We start from the raw sequence: 21,826 nt of genomic DNA, 5'->3' as shown, positions 1-21,826 counted from the left end.
CCAGGGTGCCTGCATAGGACTGACCTAGGCCCTTTGCACATATGTTACCATGTGTAGCTTAGTCTTCTTGTAGGGCCCCTAACAGTGGGAGCAAGGGCTGTCTCTGACTCTGTTACCTGCTTTTGGGACTCTTCCCTCCTACCAGGTTGCCTCCTCTAGCCTTAAGAGGAGGCAGTGTCTAGTCTCACTGCAACGTGATATGCCATGGCGGGCTGGTAAATATGGGAAGCTGCTTTTCTCTGAAGCGAAAGGAGGAGAGATAGATGGGCAGCAGGGTGGAGAGGGGAGGTAGAGGGGGACTGCAAGGAGAGGAGGGAGGGAGGGGAAATGTGATCAGGCTGGGAAAAAATTAAATTTATTAATTAAAACAAAAGAGCACATGTTGCTCTTGTGGAGGTCCTGGGTTCAATTCCCAGAATCAACAGGACAGCTGAAAACCACCCTAACTCCGGTCCCAAGGGATTCTGACCTTTAGGGACTCCAGATATGCACATGCTGCAATTCATATATGTAGGTAAAAAATTAGTAAATATAAACATGATTGTAAAAATGGTGCAACCAATATTGAAGTAAGTGCAGCAGTTTCTCAAAACACTAATATTAGAACTGTCCTATCACCCCACTATACCACTTCAAGATATTTTCCCAAAGTACTTGAATTCAATATGCCATAGAGATACTTGCATGTCTATGTTTATTTTTTCTGCACTTCTCACAATGGCTAAGGAATGGAACCAGCCTAGTGGTCCATAAACAGATGAATGGATAAAGGATATTCAGTATATACATAAAACAGAATTTTAATCTACTATTAAAACATTAAAGCATGACATTTGTAGACATATAGGTGGAACTGGAAGTCATTATGTTATAAATGAAATAAGCCAGACCCAGTTTTGTCATATGTGAACTCATTAAATTCAAGTGTGTGTGTGTGTGTGTGTGTGTGTGTGTGTGTGTGTGTGTGTGTTGTAGAATATTATTTTAAGATGGGGTACTTTTGTCTGTGTGGCATTTGTTTAACTCTGTGAAGCTGTGTTACTTTCCTGTCTAAAATACCTGATGGCCAATGGACAGGCAGGGCTGGAAGGTAGAGAGAATATATGGAAGGAGAATCTGGGAGGATCAAGAAGAGAAATGGAGGAGTGAAAAAAGGGAGCCCAAGAAGGAAGAGGACATCATGCTCCAGCCACCCAGCTACACAGCAAGCCATGGAGTAAGAAACAAAGAAAGGTATACAGGACTAGAAAAGGGAAAGCCCAGAGGCAGAAGATAGATAGGAAAATTTTAAATGAGGAAAAGCTGGCTAGAAATAAGTCAAGCTAAGGCCAAGCATTTATAATTAAGAATAAGTATTCATGTGTGATTTATTTGGGAATTGGGTGGCGAGCCCCCCCAAAGGAAAAACATCAACAACTTTTTGGTGTACTAATATGGGGCTCAAATTTTCACAGGGCCTGAGAAAGCTTGGGAAAAAAAAAGAAGAAGTTATGGCTCCTTTAAGAGTTTCTGCCTGCTGGTGAGCCCTTGAACAGCTAGTATGCTAAGTAGGGGAAAATGAAGTAAAAATGCCTGTTATTGTGCAAGCATTGGCATTTTAGAGTTCTAGGAAGGTTGAATGCAGTTCCTGGTCACACACCTCTGACCAGCTGTGAGTTTTTGGCTTGGCTTTCACAACCCGAAAGTGGGGCAGAGCCATACAATAGAGCATGCAGAGCATCAGGGTGTAGCTTAGCAGTTTAAAAATTTGCTCACAAGGTCAAAGAAGACTACAGATATGCAGTAAAAGAGGTCCAGATGGAAAAACCTCTAAACAGGTTCCAGTGTGTTTTACAATGTATGTAGACTTAAGAAAGAGAGGAAAAGGGTATAATCATAGAAAAAAAAATGAATAGTTTATAAAATAAAGTCTTTAAAAAGCTAAGAGCAAAAGAGTAAAAAACAACCAACAACCTGTGTGTGTGTGTGTGTGTGTGTGTGTGTGTGTGTGTGTGTGAGAGAGAGAGAGAGAGAGAGAGAGAGAGAGAGAGAGAGAGAGAGAGAGAGAATTACAAAGGGGACCATGATAAAGGAGAACAATTTTAAAGGGGGGTAAGCGAGAGAAATGGATATCTGTGATATCAAAGTGGAAGGGGGAACTGTCTGCTGTCTGACGGTCTAAGAGGACCAGCAAAGGTGAGGCAGAGATGGTGGGTGAGAATAGCAGAGTGTGACATGTGTAAGGATACAGCACAATCATATCCAGAACAAAAATTCCACATTAAATGTATTATATTGTATATCTGTATACTCAAAACTCAATTTAAGAAACCCACCAATGGATTCAGATATTGGAATCATGAGACATGAATTTAAAAGTAGCTTTGATTAATGTAATTGACAAGTTTGATAACAAGCTGAAAAATTCTTTCAGAATGGAAACTATAAAAAATCAAATGAAACTCTAGAATCAATGCACATAATTGAAGAATGAGAAGTGTGTAGCCATTCAGCTCCAGACAAATGCTAAGAAAAAAAAGTCCCACCCAAGAGCTCCAAAGGGGACTGCTTCCAGCATCACTGGTCATAACAGCCTAACAAAGATACAGTAAGGGTTGTTCTGTAAATGTCATAGGCTATGGTAGTGATGAGCAGCACATGATGAGACATGTGACACATGCAGGTCCCAAACAATGAAAGTACAGGCACCGTATGACCCCAGCTTTCTGAAGTTAAGAAACAGGCACAATAAATCTGATGAAAGCCAGGAGAGAGAAGACCACAATCACGTGAGGACAGCATCATTTTCAGGATATTTTTAATGCTCAAATTTATTGACAGGAATGCTCAAATTTTGTGGTTACAGAAATATAGAAATGTATCCCCATTGCTGTAATTCCACAAAAAGCACATTTAGGATTTGGGCATGCTTCTGTATGCACACAAAAAGTTGACAATATAACACCTATGCTTCAATAAAGTGATTACTGAAGTGAGGTTAAAAACAAATGACTCTTATAGGTCTATTTTTATTAGCTGAGATAAGACATACCCAGCCATAAGTGATTCCTCCTCCCTGCTGTGTCATGTACTGAATGCAGCTGAATTCAAAGCTCTCTGGCTCAGTCTCCTCAGAGAACACACCTGCCACGTGGTTATACGCGGGCAGAGAAGCCACCTGAACCAACTGTACCCACTCTCCCTGTCTTTAGTGTGTCCCTTACCCTATGGCAGTCATGGTGGCATAAACTCCCCTCAAGTCTCTGGCCAACTTCCGTGTACACTCAAAGGCTTCAGCTTTATTTCTTCTCCTATGACATTCCTTCAGGTTAAAAATGTAGAGGCAACTTTGGTCTGTTACTTTTTTCTTCTCCTGCACTGCATCCTTGTGAACTTATACCCTTTAAAAAATTTCTGGATCATAATTTTGATTGGAGTTTAAAGAAGGATCAGAGATTAAACATGTATTTCACTTGCTATTCTTGATTCACTTTTTTTTACATATATATATATTTATTAGGCTATGATTAATTTACTGTGATCTGATAATAGAATGCATTTAATTTTCTGTACATGTTGTAGCATTTTATTAGAAGGTTTTTTTCAGTATCTCAACTGTAGCCTATAAGTGATAGGTAATATGCACAGGAGCACTTGTCTACTTGTGATCTCTGGAGAACTGTCAGCATGCATTGCTGTTTTATTATCAAATGAAATGTATAGGCATAATGTTAATGACCCACATCCAGGTGGAACACAGGCCTAAAGTCCACAGACAAAGTTCTAAAAACATCTTTGACATCAATGTGCAGCTCTACTCCTAGCTTCTAGAAGAACTGATTTTTAGAGTTCAAGGAAGGCTGAATCCCAGGTGAAAATAAAAGGAAATCATTAGTATTCTTAAATATTTTGGTATGTTTATAAGCATTGTAACAAGATTGTATATTCATATGTAAGCACTAGACAGCTGAATAATCTACAGAATATATTAATCAATAATATGATAAATTAAGAATAATATACATAATCTAGTCTTTATACAGACAACACAAAGATCTCAACTTTCTTTCCATTTCTAACACATTCAATAGGAAATTATCATTGCTGTCAAATCACTACATGAAATTCATACAGACTAAGACGAGAGTGAGGAAACTCTGGAGTTCTTAGATGCTCACTGTTATTTGTATATCCTTAATTTGGTGGCTTTCCCATACAATGAATCCTGATTTGCAAAACAGAAACCATATATGTGCTTCTACCAGTCTCCCTTGCAGCATGTAATCTGGATCAGACAACTATGATAACATGCTTCACTCAATAGAGAGAAGCATGAAGAAGAAATCACCCTGGTGAGGGTGGCAGGAAAGTAGACAGGGGCTGTTATAATAGACATTCTAGCATCTAGAGTCCAGAACTATGGTGTGACTTAGGAACTCTGCAGAGCTGCAATAGCTGTGAGGAGAAGGAGACCATCTACAAGAGCAATCTTGTGTAGGAGCAAGCTAGATTTATTCATAGCTATAGACTGCAAGCCTGCTTTTCTGGATATCTTTGATATATTGGCCAGTTTCTTTAAAAAATTCCTCTACTTTTTCAGCTACCTAAAGAGAATTTTGTTTTCAATTAAATGTCAGCTCAGATGGAAAGTACTATCATAAACAAAAAAGAAAACAAACATGAAAAAGACACATTTTGTTATATTAAGCTATAGTTAAAACATTTGATCCAGAAAAAATAAGATTTTGTGCAAAATCACTTTAGTAGAACACATCAAACTACTAAAATGCATACATAGTACCCCAAAGGTATGGATAATTTAAAAAATATAGCAGAGATTTTTCCAACTTACTGGAATTTATATCTTCAACATATGCCCTAACAATCTGACTTTCATTCATGTCTGATATAATCTCTCCCTTTCATCTCTAATTTTATTAATTTGTATCTTTCTCTTTCTATAGGATATGTTGGTTAAGGGTTTGTCAATTTGTTTAGTATTTTGTAGAGCCAAATCTTTGTTTCTTTTGGATCCCTATATTTTCCATTTTGTTTCCTTTTCATTAAACTTGCCCAATTTGAATTATTTCTTTATACTGATTTTGGGTTTGGTTTATTCCCATTTCCCCAAGGTCTTGATGTGCACCATTAATATACGCATTTGAGATTTCTGTTGTTCTAAACTTTCCCCTGAGAAACACTTTCATCATGGTCTGATGTGCTGTGTCTTTGTTTTCACTCAATTCTATGATTTTTAAATTCCTTTCTGATTTTTTTCAATTGACTAGCCATCATCTAACAGTATGTTGTTCAAATATAATGAGTTTTTGTATACTTGTGGTTTCTCTTGCTGAATTGGAAAATTTAGAAAAAAATTTCTAGACTCACAGGACCTATCAATTTTGAGCATTTAAGCTTAAATTGTCCTATAATTAACAATGAAACTGACATAGTAATAAAAAGCTTATAAACTAACAACTCCATGACCAGATTGATTCCTCACTACATTCTGTCATACCTTTAAAGAAAAACTAACATCAATCTCCATCAAATTATTTTCTAAAACAGGGGAAAAACAGTACCAAATTCACTTTATAAAGCCAGTATCACTGATACAATAATGGATAAGCATACACACATAAAAAACCAAAATTATAGGCCAGTCTCCCTGATGAACACAGATGTAAAATTTCTCAATAAAATATTTGCAAACCAAATATAATAATACTTAAAAAGAAGGCTTACAGTTGAATAAAATTTTATTACATGTATGTACCACATTTTTATTGTTCACTCATTTGTAGTGGGTAGCCATTCCAGCCTTAACCTGGAAGTTCCAACCCCTATTGAGGCTTTGGTAATGGTCACGCCTACAAGGCAGGACTGAGAGAGGACACTGAAGACCCACGATCCAAAGGAGAGGGATCTCTTGGTGCCCGGACCCTGGACGCTGGAGGTAGACTGAGCAGAGTTCTCCAGAGAACACCGCCAGACTGTGCCACGCCTTTGCCAGACCCTACAACCTACCTATCCCTTCATTTGTATGTTACCCCACAAAATAAACCTCCCTTTTAACTATGTGGAGTGGCCTTAATAATTTCACCAATATCATTAGTTAATGGACATGTAGGCTGTTTCCATTTCTTAGATACTATGTGTGGTGGTTTGAAAGAAAATGACTCCCATTAGGGAGTGGTACTATTAGGAGGTGTAGCTCTATTGTAGTAGGAATGGCAATGTTGGAGAAAGTATGTCATTTTGGGAGTGGGTTTTGAGGTTTTATATACTCAAATTATGTCCAGTATGGAACAGACTGTGTCTGTTGCCTGCAGATATAGGACTCTCAACTCCCTTTCCAGCACCATGTCAGCCTGCATGTCATCATGTCCTGCCATAATAATGGACTAAACTTCTGAACTGTAAGATATTCCCAAATAAATGTTTTCCTTTATAAGAGCTGCATGGTCATGGTGTCTCTTCACAGCAATAGAAACCTTAACTAAGAAAGAAGTTGGTATTGGTATTGCTGCAATAGATCTGACCATGTTTTTGTTTGGAGGAATTTGGACTTTGGTACTTTGGGTTAGGAAAACAGTGGAATGCTTTAAGTGCTGCTTAATGGTCCATACTAATAGAAACATGGAAGACAATATTGCTGAGTGTGATTTGAAGTATGGGGCCTGGCTCAAGAGGAGGAGAAGAATTTTAGTATGTTGCCTAGAGATAGTTACTCTGGTATTTTGGTGAAGAATGTGGCTGCTTTTTGCCCTTGTCTGAAAAGTTTGCCTGAGGCTAAAGTAAAGAGTTTTGGGTTAATTCTGTTGGCAGAGGAAATCTCAAAACAGCCTAGTATAGACTCTGTCCTGTGGTTTTTAGTGTTAACTCCAATGAAGATTTATAATTAAAAGGGGCAAGCTGAGAAAGGAAAAGTACAAAATGTACAATTTAGGAGAAAAGGAGCATCAGGAAGTGGAATAGAGCTAAGTTTTTTTCAAGGAAATAAATAGATTAGGAAATGGAATAAAGGAAGTGGTGACTACAGGACAAGATCCCATCCAGCTAGGTTTCCAATTCGTGAAAAGGAATTAAAGAAAAGCTTAGAGGTGTGTATGGTGGTACATGCCTTTAATCCCAGCACTGAGAATACAGAGGCAGGTGGATCTCTGAGTTTGAGGCCAGCCTGGTTTACAGATCAAGATTCAGAATAGCCAAGCTTAAAGCAGTGAAGAAAACCATAGAAATCAGAAAACTGGTGAAGATGTAATTGAATGAGGGGGACCATGTTTCAGTCCCAGCAGCAGAATTTAGCAGCTTCAGCCACATTCTGGCTTTAAGGATAGAAGAAAGGTGTTACGACTAAGGAAAGTCATTGAGTCCAGGTATATGTCAGGTAACCCTGAATGGAGGACTAGGGAGACCACTGCATGAAGCTGTGAAAATAAAGCCTGAATTGTCTTGGAGACCCCAAGATGTAGCTAAGGGATACCTGCCAAGGAAAGCTGCTAATGGAGTGGAATGATACTGGACTAAACCTCTGAACTGTAAGCTAGCCTCAGTTAAGCCAAGCTAAGGCCAGGCTTTCATCATTAAGAATAGGCCTCCATTGGTGTGATTTATTGGGAGCTGGGTGGCAAAGAATGAAAGGCAACCAAAGAATGCGAGAGCAGGGAAGTAAGTCTCTCCAGGGAAGGAACACACAAATTGATTATCCAATACCAAATGGTTGTTGTTGTTGTTGTTTGTTTTTACTCTTTTGGGGGACCCTGCTACCCAGCTCCCAATAAATCACACTACACATGGAGGCTTATTCTTAATTATGAAAGCCTGGCCTTAGCTTGGCTTATTTTTTGCCAGCTTTCCTTAACTTATCTTGACTACCTTTTGCCTCTAGGCTTTTCCCATTCTCTTACTTCTGAAAATCTTACTCCGTGGCTTGCTTTATAGCTGGGTGGCTTGGCCCCTGGAATCCTCCTCTGGGTACTAGATCTCTCCTTCCAGATTTCTCCTTCTACATATTCTCTCTGCTTGCCAGCTCCACTTATCCTTTCTCCTGCCTTGCTACTGGCCAGTTCTTTCTTAGACCATCAGATGGTTTACACAGGCACAGTAACACAGCTTCAGAGTTAAACAAATGCAACATAAGCAAAAGTAACACACCTTAAAATAATATTCTACTCCAAGTGGTCAGTTCTTAAAACATATATACAAGTAACATTATATGAACACGTTGAACTTAGGTATTTAGGAATACACACACACACACACACATATACACAAACACACATCCAAATATTCATATATACATGTAATAACAACGAATGAAAACAGAAGTCATGAATTTGAAAAAGAGTAAGGAGAGGTATCTAGGAGGTTTGGAGGGAAGGGAAAGGGAAAGGAAAGGTGTTAATGTTGTAATAATACTATCTCTAAAAAAGATTTAATACTAAGAACTTAAAGGGAAAGATGTCTTCCTGGGACACAGAATTTTATTTTCTGACTATGGAACCCAATTTTTAAAGTTTAATAATCCAAATGGAATAAAGATAGATCTGACATGTCCCCCCAGAAAAGGATCATTGTCCTTTATTCTAGGAATGCAAGAATAAGTCTACACACACATAAAAAATGTGATACAATGTAATACTCTGGACAGAAATCACATGATCATCAATTGATGCCTCTGACAAAGTTCAGCACAATCTACACTATAAAAACACTCAAAAATCTGAAATAGATGGAACCAACCACAGCTTAAGGGCAAAATACGACAAAACTATGGCTAATATTACACTAAATAGGGAAAAACTTAAAGTATTTCCACTACAAGAAGACAAGGATATCTTCTTCCTCTACTCTTCTTCCTAGCTACTGCAGTAAGATTAAATAAGTAATGCTGAGCAGTGGTGGCACATGCCTTTAATCCCAGCACTTGGGAGGCAAAGCAGGCAGATTTCTGTGAGTTCAAGGCCAGCCTGGGCTACAGAGTTAGTTCCAGGAAAGTCCCAAAGCTACACAGAGAAACCCTGTCTTGAAAAAACAAACAAACAAGCAAAACATTAAATAAATGAAGGGTGCAAATAAGAAAGCAAGAAGTCAGTGGATCTATTGGAAGAACATATGATCCTGTACATAAGAATCTAAAAACTAACATAAAATTTCTAAAACTGATAAAACAGTTTTAGCAAAGTATGGGGATATAAAAATCAACATATGAAAATAAGTACTTTTTCTCTATGTACAAACAATGAACATGGTGAGAAAAAATGAGCAAAACAATCCCATTCACAATGGTTCAAATATTACATTGGAAAAAACCCTAAATAATTAAGTAAAAGATCTCTATAGTGAAAAATTTCAAACAGCAGAGGTGGAAAGATCCCACAGGCTCATGGATCAGTACAATTAGTACAATAAAAATGGTTATATCTATGAAAGAAACCTATAGATTACATACAATCCCTATCAAAATTCAAATGACATTGCATATATGTACAAAATTCTCAAAGAACAGATAAAATAAGATTCAAAAAGTCCAACGAAGCTGCCTCAGGAGGCAGAGAGAGGCAGATCTAAGTTCAAGGCAGCTTGGTCTACAGACTGAGTTCCAGGACAGCCAGGGCTATGCAGAGAAAACCTGCCTCCCCGCCCCCACCCCCCCCCAAAATGCAATGACATCTGTGATGTAGCTTCAGGTAGTAGCACCAATAAAAGGGGGTGTGTGGAGGAAGGATGATAATTTGCCTGTGTTCACTTGGCCTGTCCCTTGCTGCCTGTTGCTGCTGCTGTTGATTCCTTTGCTGCTATTAGAACCAACATTTCCAGGCTTCTGTCATTGCCTGAGGACCAGTAGCCCCCAGGAACACGCCACATGTTCTTTGTCAGATGGGACTACTGAGACACTTGACACATGTGACTAAGTAACTCCTGAGTTATTGTCCTCTCCAGTGTGAGTGAGGCACAATGGACTACTTAATTGAAGAGGCACCCAGCCTTGAGGACAGAGCAACTACCTTGTTCTCAGTTTCTCAGGTATGAGACAACTGTTGTTACTATTTCAAAGTAAGTTGATTTAATAAGATTTTTTTCTACACACACACACACACACACACACACACACACACAAATACACTACTACTCCTACTGGTTACTATTGGTTCAGCTCCTCTAGAGAACCCTAATGTAACAGAACTAGAAAAAAACAATTGTAAAATTAATATGGACACACAAAAGACACTAAATACCCAAAGCAATATATCACAATATCTGGTTTTAACTCCTACCACACAGATATATTAATAGAACCAGCATGGTATTGGTACAAATTAGATAAGCAGAACAACAGAATAGAACAGAACAGAATTCATACATAATTAGGCCCATGTAGCTTTAGCAACCTGATTTTTACAAAGATGCCCAGACCATAAAACAGAGAAAACAGTCTGTTCAAAAAATCTTACTGAGAAAACCGGATTATCCACTCATAAAAGTACAATGCCAAAATGGGCCAAGCACTTACTGTTGTTAACTGTTTTAAAAATAAAAGTATCTTGAAATTAAAACAAATAAAAAGAGTGAAACTGAATCCCTAAACTCTATACAGAATTTAATAGAAGATTCAAAGTAACGCCATTAGAGGAAAAAATTGGGAAAATATAAAAATACAGGCATCAGCAAGAATTTCCTAACAAGGACTCCAGTAGTCCAGGAAGCAATAGCATAAACAGAGAACTAGGATTATGTGTAATTAAGGCCTTTTGCACTACAAAGCAAACAATGAGCTGAGTGGAGACACAGCCCAGAGAATACGTCAATATATGACAGAAGATTAATATCTAGAATATCAAAAGAACCACCACCCCAAATCAAAACAACTCAATTACTAAGTAAGCTGATGAAATAGATGGTTCTCAAGAGGGAGTAAGAACAGGTAATAAACATGAAAAAAAAATGTTCAACATCAACATAAGGAAATTCAAACTATAAAGACTCTATCTCACCTCAGAAATGCTGCCAACGTGTGGGGAAAGGGAACCTTATATGCTGATGGTGGCAATACAAATCAGTCTAGCCAATATCAAAACTGTCCTAGATTTACAAAACTTTTATGTCTATAATTTACATTTGAATTCTATATTAATATTGAAGTTTATCTCTTACTTTACATTTCTCCAAAAGAAAGGCCCCCAAAACTAGAAAAGAAAGCTTACCATCTTTATCAGCAGTTTCTCGAGGCTTTGATTTTAAAGTGAAGATCTTCCGAAGCTTACAGTTAGCAGAGACGATAATTCCGTCCAATGACTGGAAAACTGCTCCCTTGAATATCTCACTGGTGAATGCGACCAAGTCAATGCACAGATTGCACCACTAAGAACAGGGAACAGAAGCAAGTTAGGGACTTCCATGGCACAGAAGAGACTCACAGCATGCCTGGAGTTGAAGTGGTCATCTGAAGCCTCCGCCTTGGCTCCAGAGTGCTCCTTCTGTTTGACTTAAGTTTCCTTAAAAATGGTCCTGATTCTCCTCCACAAATCACCATAATCTGAACTTTACATTGGTTAGCTGACTATCATGCTCCCATCTTGAGACACCATGGCTGCTCTGAGAAATAGCTCTCGTCTGTGGGCACCAGTGTGAAGCTAAAGGCAGGTGCTTTACGACACTTAAAGCCTGAACATCAGAGGCAAGCAGTCCGCTGTTTTTTCAAGAGGATAAATTTGATGACAATTAGCTATTTTAGTTTTGATTTTTAAAAGGTAGGGATTAAATTAGAAGCTTGGTTAAATGGTACCCAGTACTGTCTACTTACAACCAATTAACCTATTGTACAGAAATAGATTCTTCTAAAGGATTTGTAATTATGCTGGGTGTGTGCCAATTTTTAAGTACTCTTGCAGGTACTAATTCCAGCCAATTAAACAATTAGGTCCCTCAGTACTTCATCAAATGAATTCTACAGTCTGACTGAATAAAGAAAGAGGAAAAATAACCATTAGTGAGACATTAAGACATATTTAAGATTGTAGGATAAAAACAAAAAATAATTTTTGAAACTAAAACCAAAGTAGAATTAAAATTCCATGTGCTTCTTTAAATATTAGATTCTTCAATTATTTTTAGAAGTATAGTTTATAAATATGGCTTTTCTAGGAGGATGTTGACTTTAATATGAAGCTGAGCCTACAGTGTCTCAGTAGCAGAGCAGTTAGAGACTGGAGCGGGTTACCAATTACACCAAAAAGATTATTTCTTTTATTTGTAGATGACTCAAAAGTAGAGTTACATTCCTAGGCCATGAGAATACTATGGTCTCTTGGGTAGTATAGAGCCTGGAGTAGTTAGCTAGGGAGGATGTGGGATTAATGTAGCTGGGTAATGATAATCAGCTGGATTGTGGGACTTTGGGGAGGAGACTTGGGGCATCAAGACTGTGAGACCAAGTTTTAAAGGCTTAGGAAATGACCTCAGATTCTCTACAAGGCAAATGTTTCTGTGGTTCTGTAAATAATAATGTGCAGGGCACTGGGAAGTTAAGTTTGGGTCATCCTTGATGTAGGAATATTCTGAAGACAGGGGGTCTTTTGGGAATGAGGTGGGACTGTGTCAGAATAAAGATCACTGAGACACAGCATAGTCTTGTATCTGTCAGTCATACAAGTATGAAGTGAGAAGGCTGGTTAGAAGGCTGACATGGAAGTCATTAGAATACAAGGAACAAATCCACTAGATAGGCCCATCAGGTGGAACCTGATGGCCTGCTGAAGTCCAGATCACAGGGAATGGAGGTGTGGGTTTCCTTTATCCATAAGCACTATTGTTCTAAAAGACTTATCATGCTCCAGTTCTAGGTCACTAGTTCAAGCCACCAAGAATGCCATCGATTCTTCTTATTCATGCTTGCTTTGGATATTTTGAGACTTTTCTGCTTCCATATGATTCTTCTGAGTTTTATTTTCTGTGATGATGTCATTGCACTAGACAAGGAATCTATAGCCTACCTTCAGTGATACAACATTTTCACTGTATTAATTCTGTTGATCCAGAAGCATGGGAGATTTTTCCATATTCTAGCATCTTCCTTGATTTCTTCAGTGTTTTAGAATATTTTCATTTTAGAGGAAGCTTTCACTTCCTAGGTTAGGTTTATTTCTAAGTGCTGTTCACTCCAAGGTGAGAGGGAGCCAGTAAGAGTGAGGAAGATCCCACAGCTTGTGAGTCAGCAGAGACAGCTCTCTAGGGAGATGGTTAAGTGTTACAACTCCACTTCATTCCAGGAAGACAGAGGAATATAAGGGAAGGGGACAGTGGCAGGGGCATCACCTAATTAGTATTAAGAGGCGTGCTCCTAGCAAAAGGCTCCTATTGTGTGTAGCAAGGGAGCCTTTCAGCAGGGATCTCTGTCAGGGTTCGAGCTAACAATAAGTCAAGCATCTGGTTTTAGAGACATTACAGACAGCTTTCAGATAAGGTCAGTCCTCAGGGCCCAGGGACATTCTCCAAATAAAGGCAGTTTGAGAGCAAGAAGCCTTGCTGGGAAGGGAGGAAGTTCCATATTCCCGAGCTTAGAGAAAAAGCTTAGGCTTATGGGAGACTGTGACCTCAACCAGCCAGCAATGTATCCTAACATATAGGTTTATTTAGAAAATGATTAGATGCATGAAGCTGTGAAGATGCAGCATGGATTGCCTTGGAAAACTAAAGATGTTGGAAATGCCAGTGCTGTGGGGTACTTGCCAAGGAGAGTTGCTAATGGAGTAGAACCAGCCCAAGAGAGAGAAGTGTGTTGCAGTCAGCAAAGCTGAGAGGAGTTGGAGATCTGAATAGTGCTTTGATAACAGACATGGAGATGCAGAGTTTGGAGTTTGCTTTGGTCTAGCAGTTCCTCACTGTGCTCCCTTCCCCACATTTTAGAATAGTAATGTACATCCTGTGCCATTTTATATTGGAAGTATGTCATCTGTTTTTTGATTTTGATTTTATTGGGAATTACAGTTAAGAGATTGTGTGAATCTCAAAAGAGACTTTGAACTTTAGTCTTTTTAAACATTGTTGAGACTATGATAGACTATGGAAACTTTTAAAGTTGTACAAAATGCATTTGCATTATGATATTGTTATAAGCTTATGGGGGCCAGGGAGTGAAATGTGATAGTTTGAATATAATTGGCCCCATAAGCTCCTAGGGAGTGGCACTGTTAGGAGATATGGCTTTGTTGGAGGACATATGTGTCACTGTGGAGGCAGGCTTTGCGGTCTCATTTATCCTCAAGCCATGCCCAGTGTCTCAGTTCAGTTCCTGTTGCCTTCAGATCAAGATGTAGAATTCTTAGCTCCTTCTCCAGCACCATGTCTTCCTTCCTGCCACCATGCTTCCCGCCATGATGATAATGTACTGAACCTCTGAAACTGTAAGCCAACCAATTAAATGTTTTCCTTTATAAGAAGTGCTGTGGTCATGGTGTCTCTCCACAGCAATAGAAACTCTAACTAAGACAGCTCTCAAAACTAACTTTGCACTATTAGTTTAATACTGTAATGATTCTGTTTCTGGACTTTATCATTCTAGAGTGAAGATGAAACTTATTAACCACTTACTATGTTCTCTGTTATCATTCCATCAGCCTTTACTCAAAATTATCTAATTCATTTTCAGATTTTGTACTGTCCTAGTCTGCTATGTCTTTGTAAATTTTTCCTAAATGACCTTGACCAGGTTTTAGAGTCCAAAAACTAAACACTATATACTATGTGTCAGAAGTTACTCAATTGGTTTCATTTTTTAAAATCTGGAAATAAAAATACTATCTTTTACAGAAAAAAAAAAGTCCTGAAGCTGGGTACACAACATTCACAATATCCAATACATCATTAAGAGATGTTTCTAACAATACAGAGTGAACAAAAGCAATACCCAACATGTAGGGATAGGAGACCTAAGTTGGGCAGGACTTCCAAGCAAGGGCTTCTAGTACTCCTCAGAGAGTAGGAGTTGGAAAGCAGCTCCTCTGCAATATGGAAACAGTTGAAAAGCACTGCTCAGCAGTGAAGAGCCAGAGACCCTTCCAAAGGCTCAGTCACAGCTGGAGTGCTCTGCCTCCACTGCCTAGGGCATATAGCTGCAGAGGGTTGAACCCCAACTTGAGAGAAAAGGAGCATCTCAGAAAGTTTGCACCATACTTTTGTAAGTTAAACAAGAGAGTGAATAAAAAAGACAAAAGTCATTTGCATGGCAGCTACACTAAAGAGAAAGCATGGAGCCCTGAGCAGGAAGGGTGAATCAGAGTCTCAGAAGCAACATCAAGGACTGGAACTGGAGTTCAGTTGATAGAGTATTTGCTTTGGGTTCAGAAAACCCTGGACTCAGTCCCCATAACTGCAGAAAATGGGGCATGCTAATGCACACCTAGACTGCAAGGTGTCAGGAGGTGGAGGAGGATCATAAGTTCAAATTCCTACATGCCTACATAATAAGTTTGAGGTCAGCCTTAGCTGTATGAGACCTTGTTTCAAAGAGAGAGAAGAGGGGAGAAAAGGAAGGTGGGAGAATATGTGAGAACCAACCTTGGATATGTCATTGAGCAAATCTGCAATCCAACAGTGCAATCCTTGGCCCATATACTATATGCATATAAGAAAAATACTCAGCTCTCAGACTGGCACAGCAAAAGACCATTTTTAAAAGACCTGTGCTATAGATGGTTAGGAACCTATGGAAGCTGTGGTGGTATTGTGTTCCCCAAAATATTGTGCACCCTAAAAAATTATCTGGGGTCAGAGGACAGAACAGCCACTAGATATAGAGGTCAGAAAATGGTGGCACACGCTTTTAATCCTACTACTTGGGAGGCAGCGATCCATCCAGATCTCTGTGAATTTAAAGCCACACTGGAAACAGCCAGGCATGGTGACTCATGCCTTTAATCCCAGGAAGTGATAGCAGAAAGCAGAAAGGTATATAAGGTGTGAAAACCAGGAAGCCTGGTTAAGCTTTTAGGCTTTTGAGCAGTAGTTCAGCTGAGATTCATTCTGGATGAGAACTCAGAGGCTTCCAGTCTGAGGAAACAGGATCAGCTGAGGAATTGGTGAGGTGAGGAAGCTGTGGCTTGTTCTGCTTCTCTGAACTTCTAGCATTCACCCCAATAACGGGCCTCAGCTTTGATTTTATTAATAAGATTTTTATTATTTAAGATTCATGCAACAGGAAGACAAGTTCCTTCCCTGCACAGCTTGTGAACCCAGAGCAAGTTGCACGTGACTCTGATCTGATGTCTGTGCTACAGAATGCCTAGAAGTAGAAGGGAGATGGGGAATAAGAATATAGGAGAATAAAGACCATGCAGTGTTCCACAGATGGAAATCTGGTCTTAGCCTTATATTGAAGTAAACCACACAGAAATTGTCTTTTACCTCTGCTCATGCAAGGGACAAGCCCAATCACATGTGCACCTACATGAAGGACCACACATTGACACCCTTGCATATAGTTCCACCCAAAGGTCTGGACAGGGACAAGTCCTGAACCTGTACTCACACAGGTAATTTAAAAAAATCTGTGAACTAAAAGCAGCCTTGCCCAAAATTCAGATTCTTCCACACCTTTTTAAAGGAAGTTCAACCAGTGCTCCTCAAACTGTTCCATTCAACAGAAAGGAAAGCTTGCTATCAAACTAGTTTTATAAAACTAGTATTACCCACACCAAAAGCAGATAAGAATACAATAACAAATATGATTATAAGCTAGTCTCCTGATATAAACACAGTGGCAGAACTTCTCAATAAAACATGTACAGGCTGAATTACAACCACTCATCAATAAGATCATTCACTATACCTGGGCTTCCTTCCAGGGATGCAAGAGTAGTACAAGGCATATGTCTTAATTAGGGTTGCTGCTGTGATAAAACACCATGACCAAAAGCAGCTTGCGGAGAAAAGGGTTTATTTCATCTTACAACTTTAAGTCTGTTATTCAGAGAAGTCAGAGCAGAAACTCGAGGCAGGAACCTGGAGGCAGGAACTAATGCTGAGGCCATGGAAGAGTGCTGTTTACTGACTTGCTCCCCATGACTTGCTCAGCCTGCTTTCTCATAGAACCCAGGACCACCTTCCCAGGGGTGGCACATCCTGCAGTGAACTGGGCCCTCCTACATCAATCATCAGTCAAGAAAATACACCACAGGCCAATCTGATGGGGGAATTTTCTCAATTAAGGTTCCCTCTCCAGAAATTACTCTAACTTATATCAACTTGACATAAAACTACCCATTACAACATATCAATAAGTAGATGCAGGAAAGACATTTGACAAAATAATTCATCCCTATGGCATGAAGGTCTAAAGAAAGTTTGACTAGGAGGAACATGCATACATATAATATAATAAAGGGTACATTTATGACAAACCCATAGCCAACATTATTATAAGTGAAAGAAAAACTTTAAAGTTCCACTAAAATTAGAAATGAGACAAGATTATCCTCTTCCACTCTTGTTCCATATTGTGCTTGAAGGATTAGAGTGATAAGGGAAAGGGAAAAAGAGATATGAAAAAGAAACTACCTTTTTGCATATAATATCCTATTTTGTAAGAGACCCTGTGACACGAATCTTAAAAGGTCTTAATAATAATAGTAATAATAATAAAGACATTGAGGTGAAAGCTAAACGATCAAAGAGCAGAGCAAGCTAGCCAGTAGTTCTTACCTCTACGAAATCCTCAGTCTAAAGAGAAGATTTCCTGCTTCCTCACCTCATACACCTTTCTGTGTCGTGCCATATTACTTCCTGGGATTAAACGCATGTGTCCTTCCCAAGCAAAGACATGAGATCCCAAGTGCTGGAATTAAAAGTGTGTGCCACCACTGCTGGCTCTGTTCCCATTGAGGCCTTGAACTCATAGAGATCCAAAGGGATCTCTGCCTCCTGAGTAGTAGGATTAAGGGTGTGTACCACCACTCTCTGACCTCTATGTCTAATCTAGTGGCTGATTGTGTCCTCTGATCTCCAGATAAGTTTTATTGGGGTGCACAATATCTCACCACAAGACCCTAAAGAGGCCACCAGAAAATGTAAAACTCATAAACACATTCAGCAAAGTAATAGAATATAAAATAGACAAAAGTCAGTAGTTTCCTGTATACCAATAGCAAGCATGATGAGAAACAAATCAAGAAAAGAATCTATTTAGGGACCCTTGACACATGTCTGGCCTCAGTTGCTTTCCTTAGTCACTTCTTGACTCTAAAACCAGAACCACATTGTTGAAGCTGCCAAGTTCTGCTGATTGCTAGGCCTGGAACATGGTCTCCTTGTTCAATTACATTTTTACTGACTTTCTGTTTATGATGTTTTTTTCACTGCCTAAGTTTGGCTGTCCTGAAGCTTGCTCTATAGACCAGGCTGGTCTTAAACTCAGAGATTTCAATTATATCTTCACCAGCTTTCTGTTTTTGATAGTAACCTTCACTGCCTACGCATGGCTGTTCTGGAAATTGTTCTGCAGAACATGCTGGCTTTAAACTGATTCTGCCTTCCCAGTGCTGGGATTAAAGGCATATACCAAGCCAGCAGGCTCTAGCCTTTTCTTAATTCCTTTTCACAAGTTGGAAACTTAGCTGGGTGGGATCTTGCCCTGAGGTCACCACTCCGTTTATTCTATTTCTTAATCTGTTTATCTCCTTGAATAGAGGATTTAGCTACATTCTACTTCCTGGTGCTCCTTTTCTCTTTAAATTTTATATTTTGTATTTTTCTTTTTTCAACTTGCTCCTTTTCATTATAAATCTTCATTAGAGTTAACACTAATCACCATAGGACAGAGTCTATACTAGGCTTCTTTGAGATTTCCTCTGACAAATGGAATTTTTTCAAAACTCTTCACTTTAGCCTTAGGCAGACTCTTTGGACAAGGGCAAAAAGCAGCCACATTGTTCACCAAAATATCACAAGTATAATCTCTATGCCACATACTAAAATTCTTCTCCTCTGAAACCTCTTGAGTTAAGCCTCCACAGTTCAAATAACTCTTAGCACTATTGTCTTCCATGTTCCTACTAGGATGGCCCATTAAACAGCACGTAAAGTGTTCAACTGTTTTTCTAATCCATGGTCCCAAGGTCCATATTCCTTCAAACAAAAGCATTGTCAGGCCTATCACAACAATACCTAGTTCCTAGTACCAACTTCTGTCTTAGTTAGGGTCTCTTTTGCTATGAAGAGACACCATGACCATGGCAACTCTTATAAAGGAAAACATTTAATTGGCTAACTTACAGTTTCCATCATGGTGGGTGGGACATGGTGACATGCAAGCAGACATGATGCTGGAGAAGGAGCTGAGATTTCTACATCTTGATTTAAAGGCAACAGGAAGTGAACTCTGTTTTTTGTTTTTTTGGGTTTTTTTTTTTTGAGTCAAATCTTGTTTATGGAGGTAGTTAAATTATTTGCAACCATTTCCAGTTTGATAAGATGTATCTGTTATTTCCAGCTGGACTAGCTATGTCTCATATTTTCTTTCAATAACAGTGTTTTTTAGCATGTTCTATTAGTAATTGTGCAATATTATACTATCCTTGTGAAAGACCATATGTCAATAATTTTTGGATTCACATGAATTTAATAATTTAATAAATATTTGTTAATTAAAATAAACTTCAGTTCAGACATTCATTTACAATAGCATAAGTTAATGGGTTCATGTTTAGAGAAAACAGGAGAGTAACAGTATATTTTTTAAGCTAATATCAAGTGAGCATTCACTATGAGCTTGGCATTGCTCTAAGACAAAACTCATTTAGTTAGTTCAAACAACTCTACTTAGCCAGTTCCACAACTGGCCCTGATTAACTGACAAGAAAACTGAAGTGCTGAGAAATTAACTGACTTGGCCTAAGGGTCTGCAGCCAAAAGGCAACAGAACCAGAATCTGAATGCCTGTAATAAAGGCCCACATTTCATTCTCCAAAGCATCCTTCTGTGTACATGCTGTAAAAATAGGCTGGCCTTAGAGCTGAGTCATTGGTTTCTAAACTACTTGGAACCAGTAGTGCTTACTTAAGCATTTGAAGTCAGCAGAGGGTAGCTCTCCCTTCCTCAAATAAATGCATACCTGTTAGCCTTACAGGAAGAGAGAAAAAAAAGGATATTTAAAAACCGACATTCGTGTACTTGAGATGAAACAGTTATAAACCCTTAAATAAATGCCATAAATATTATAGTAGATACTAGGTTATGAAGATTTTAAGAAACTAGATAACCTTGTATCTGAATAAGGCTGCCTCTTTTATTCCTGTCTCATACCACTAGAGACACTAAAGAAATTAAATGTGTTTTTTTTTTTTTTAAAAAAAAAAAAACAACCCTGAACTTCAAAATTGAGAAAGCCAGGCAAATACCATGATAGGCTCCTAATAATTCAGTTAAGAACTAGGCCTCAGTTCTTGCTTCTTGAAACTGAGTAGGACATTTCTGAAGAATCCACAAACAAAGAACAATCAATCTTTAATGCCCCAGACAGAAGCTTAAGGTATGCTAGGTCTGACCCAACCTCCCCCGCCCCCAGCCTCACAGCAGCTCAAGGTAATAACCAAATAATGACATAGCCTGGAACTCATCCAAACTTTCCCAAAAATGGAAAAGCCTTAGCCAGCTCTTGCTAGCCCTAGCCAATTAGGAATGTACTAACATAATTGCCATTCACTTAAATCAATCATAGATAAAATGATCTAACTGCCTTAGGAACTCCACTTAGCTGTGCTTTAAAAGAGCCTGCAAGCTTCTTTTGGGGTACCATTTTGCCTTTGTGTAGGACATGTGACCCCAATATGCTGGTACCTTTATTCTCAAAATAATCAATATTCTTGTTGATTGCATACGTGAATGGCGGTCTTTTGTGGGATGTTTCCAGGACCCTAACAAAAATCATTGGCTCAATGGGAAGCATGATGTTTGAGGAAAATGAGGAAGACAGTTCTTGAGCAGTTTTAGGTACAATATACTAGACCTCCAGCTTGTATTAAAATCTGTAACATATGCCACTAGAGTTTGGTTAAAGAAGGTACAAGTCCTAAGGAATGATTTTATCCATTTAAATGAGAAACACTAGGTGTCAGAGGTGAGAAGATTGCTAAAAGTAATTTATCACATTGTTTTGCTCTATCTCTAGTGAAAGATTCATTCTGAGCAACAGCTCATACTTAACTTCCCATTCAAACAATTAAATTTACTATTCATTATAGCACATTTTGATAGCAAGACACTGATGTGCATTTTACACTATCACCAGCTAACAGAAGTTGTAGTAAAGAAGAAATAAAATGGATTCCAGTGAGTCTTGACTAAGTGAGTACTTCTAGTGTTTAATGTGATGGTTATTAATATTTTTGGTTTTTCGAGACAGGGTTTCCCTGTGTAGCTTTGCGCCTTTTCCTGGAGCTCACTTGGTAGCCCAGGCTGGCCTCGAACTCACAGAGATCTGCCTGGCTCTGGCTCTGCCTCCCGAGTGCTAGGATTAAAGGCGTGTGCCACCACTGCCCGGCAGGTTATTAATTTTTAAAACTGTTCTTGCCATTGAAAACTCAAGTTAAAAATATAAATTGCAGAAACTTAAAGGTTAAAGTGAATCTTCATAATTAAGAATAACATGGAAAATAAATTTGGAAGGTTAACATTTAAAGATAATTGAAACAGAAAGTGGTCTATATATAAATATTCAGATCAGTTTGGCTATAAGAATTTAATTTTATTGCCTTTTGGCACCTACAGGATTTAGCTACAGAACAGGAAAAGTGAACATTTCAGCAATTCTATTCTGAACCAGGACTCCTCGAAGTCCCAGGCAGACAGCTGA

At 38.7% G+C, this 21,826-nt stretch overlaps 1 protein-coding gene across 5 annotated transcripts in view; it reads right to left on the bottom strand.

The window, feature by feature from the left end:
* Cfap20dc (CFAP20 domain containing) overlaps positions 1-21,826 on the bottom strand; it is a 255,472-nt gene that overhangs the window by 130,519 nt on the left and 103,127 nt on the right. For all 5 annotated transcript variants that reach the window (XM_036199888.1, XM_036199890.1, XM_036199889.1 and 2 more), the window contains one exon: positions 11,187-11,343. In XM_036199888.1, the coding sequence (XP_036055781.1) occupies positions 11,187-11,343 (157 nt within the window). The remainder of the gene's footprint in view (positions 1-11,186; positions 11,344-21,826) is intronic.

The sequence above is a fragment of the Onychomys torridus genome, chromosome 9 (assembly GCF_903995425.1).
Source record: "Onychomys torridus chromosome 9, mOncTor1.1, whole genome shotgun sequence".
Taxonomy (NCBI): domain Eukaryota; kingdom Metazoa; phylum Chordata; class Mammalia; order Rodentia; family Cricetidae; genus Onychomys; species Onychomys torridus.
This window is presented reverse-complemented; position numbering and strand designations above follow the sequence as displayed.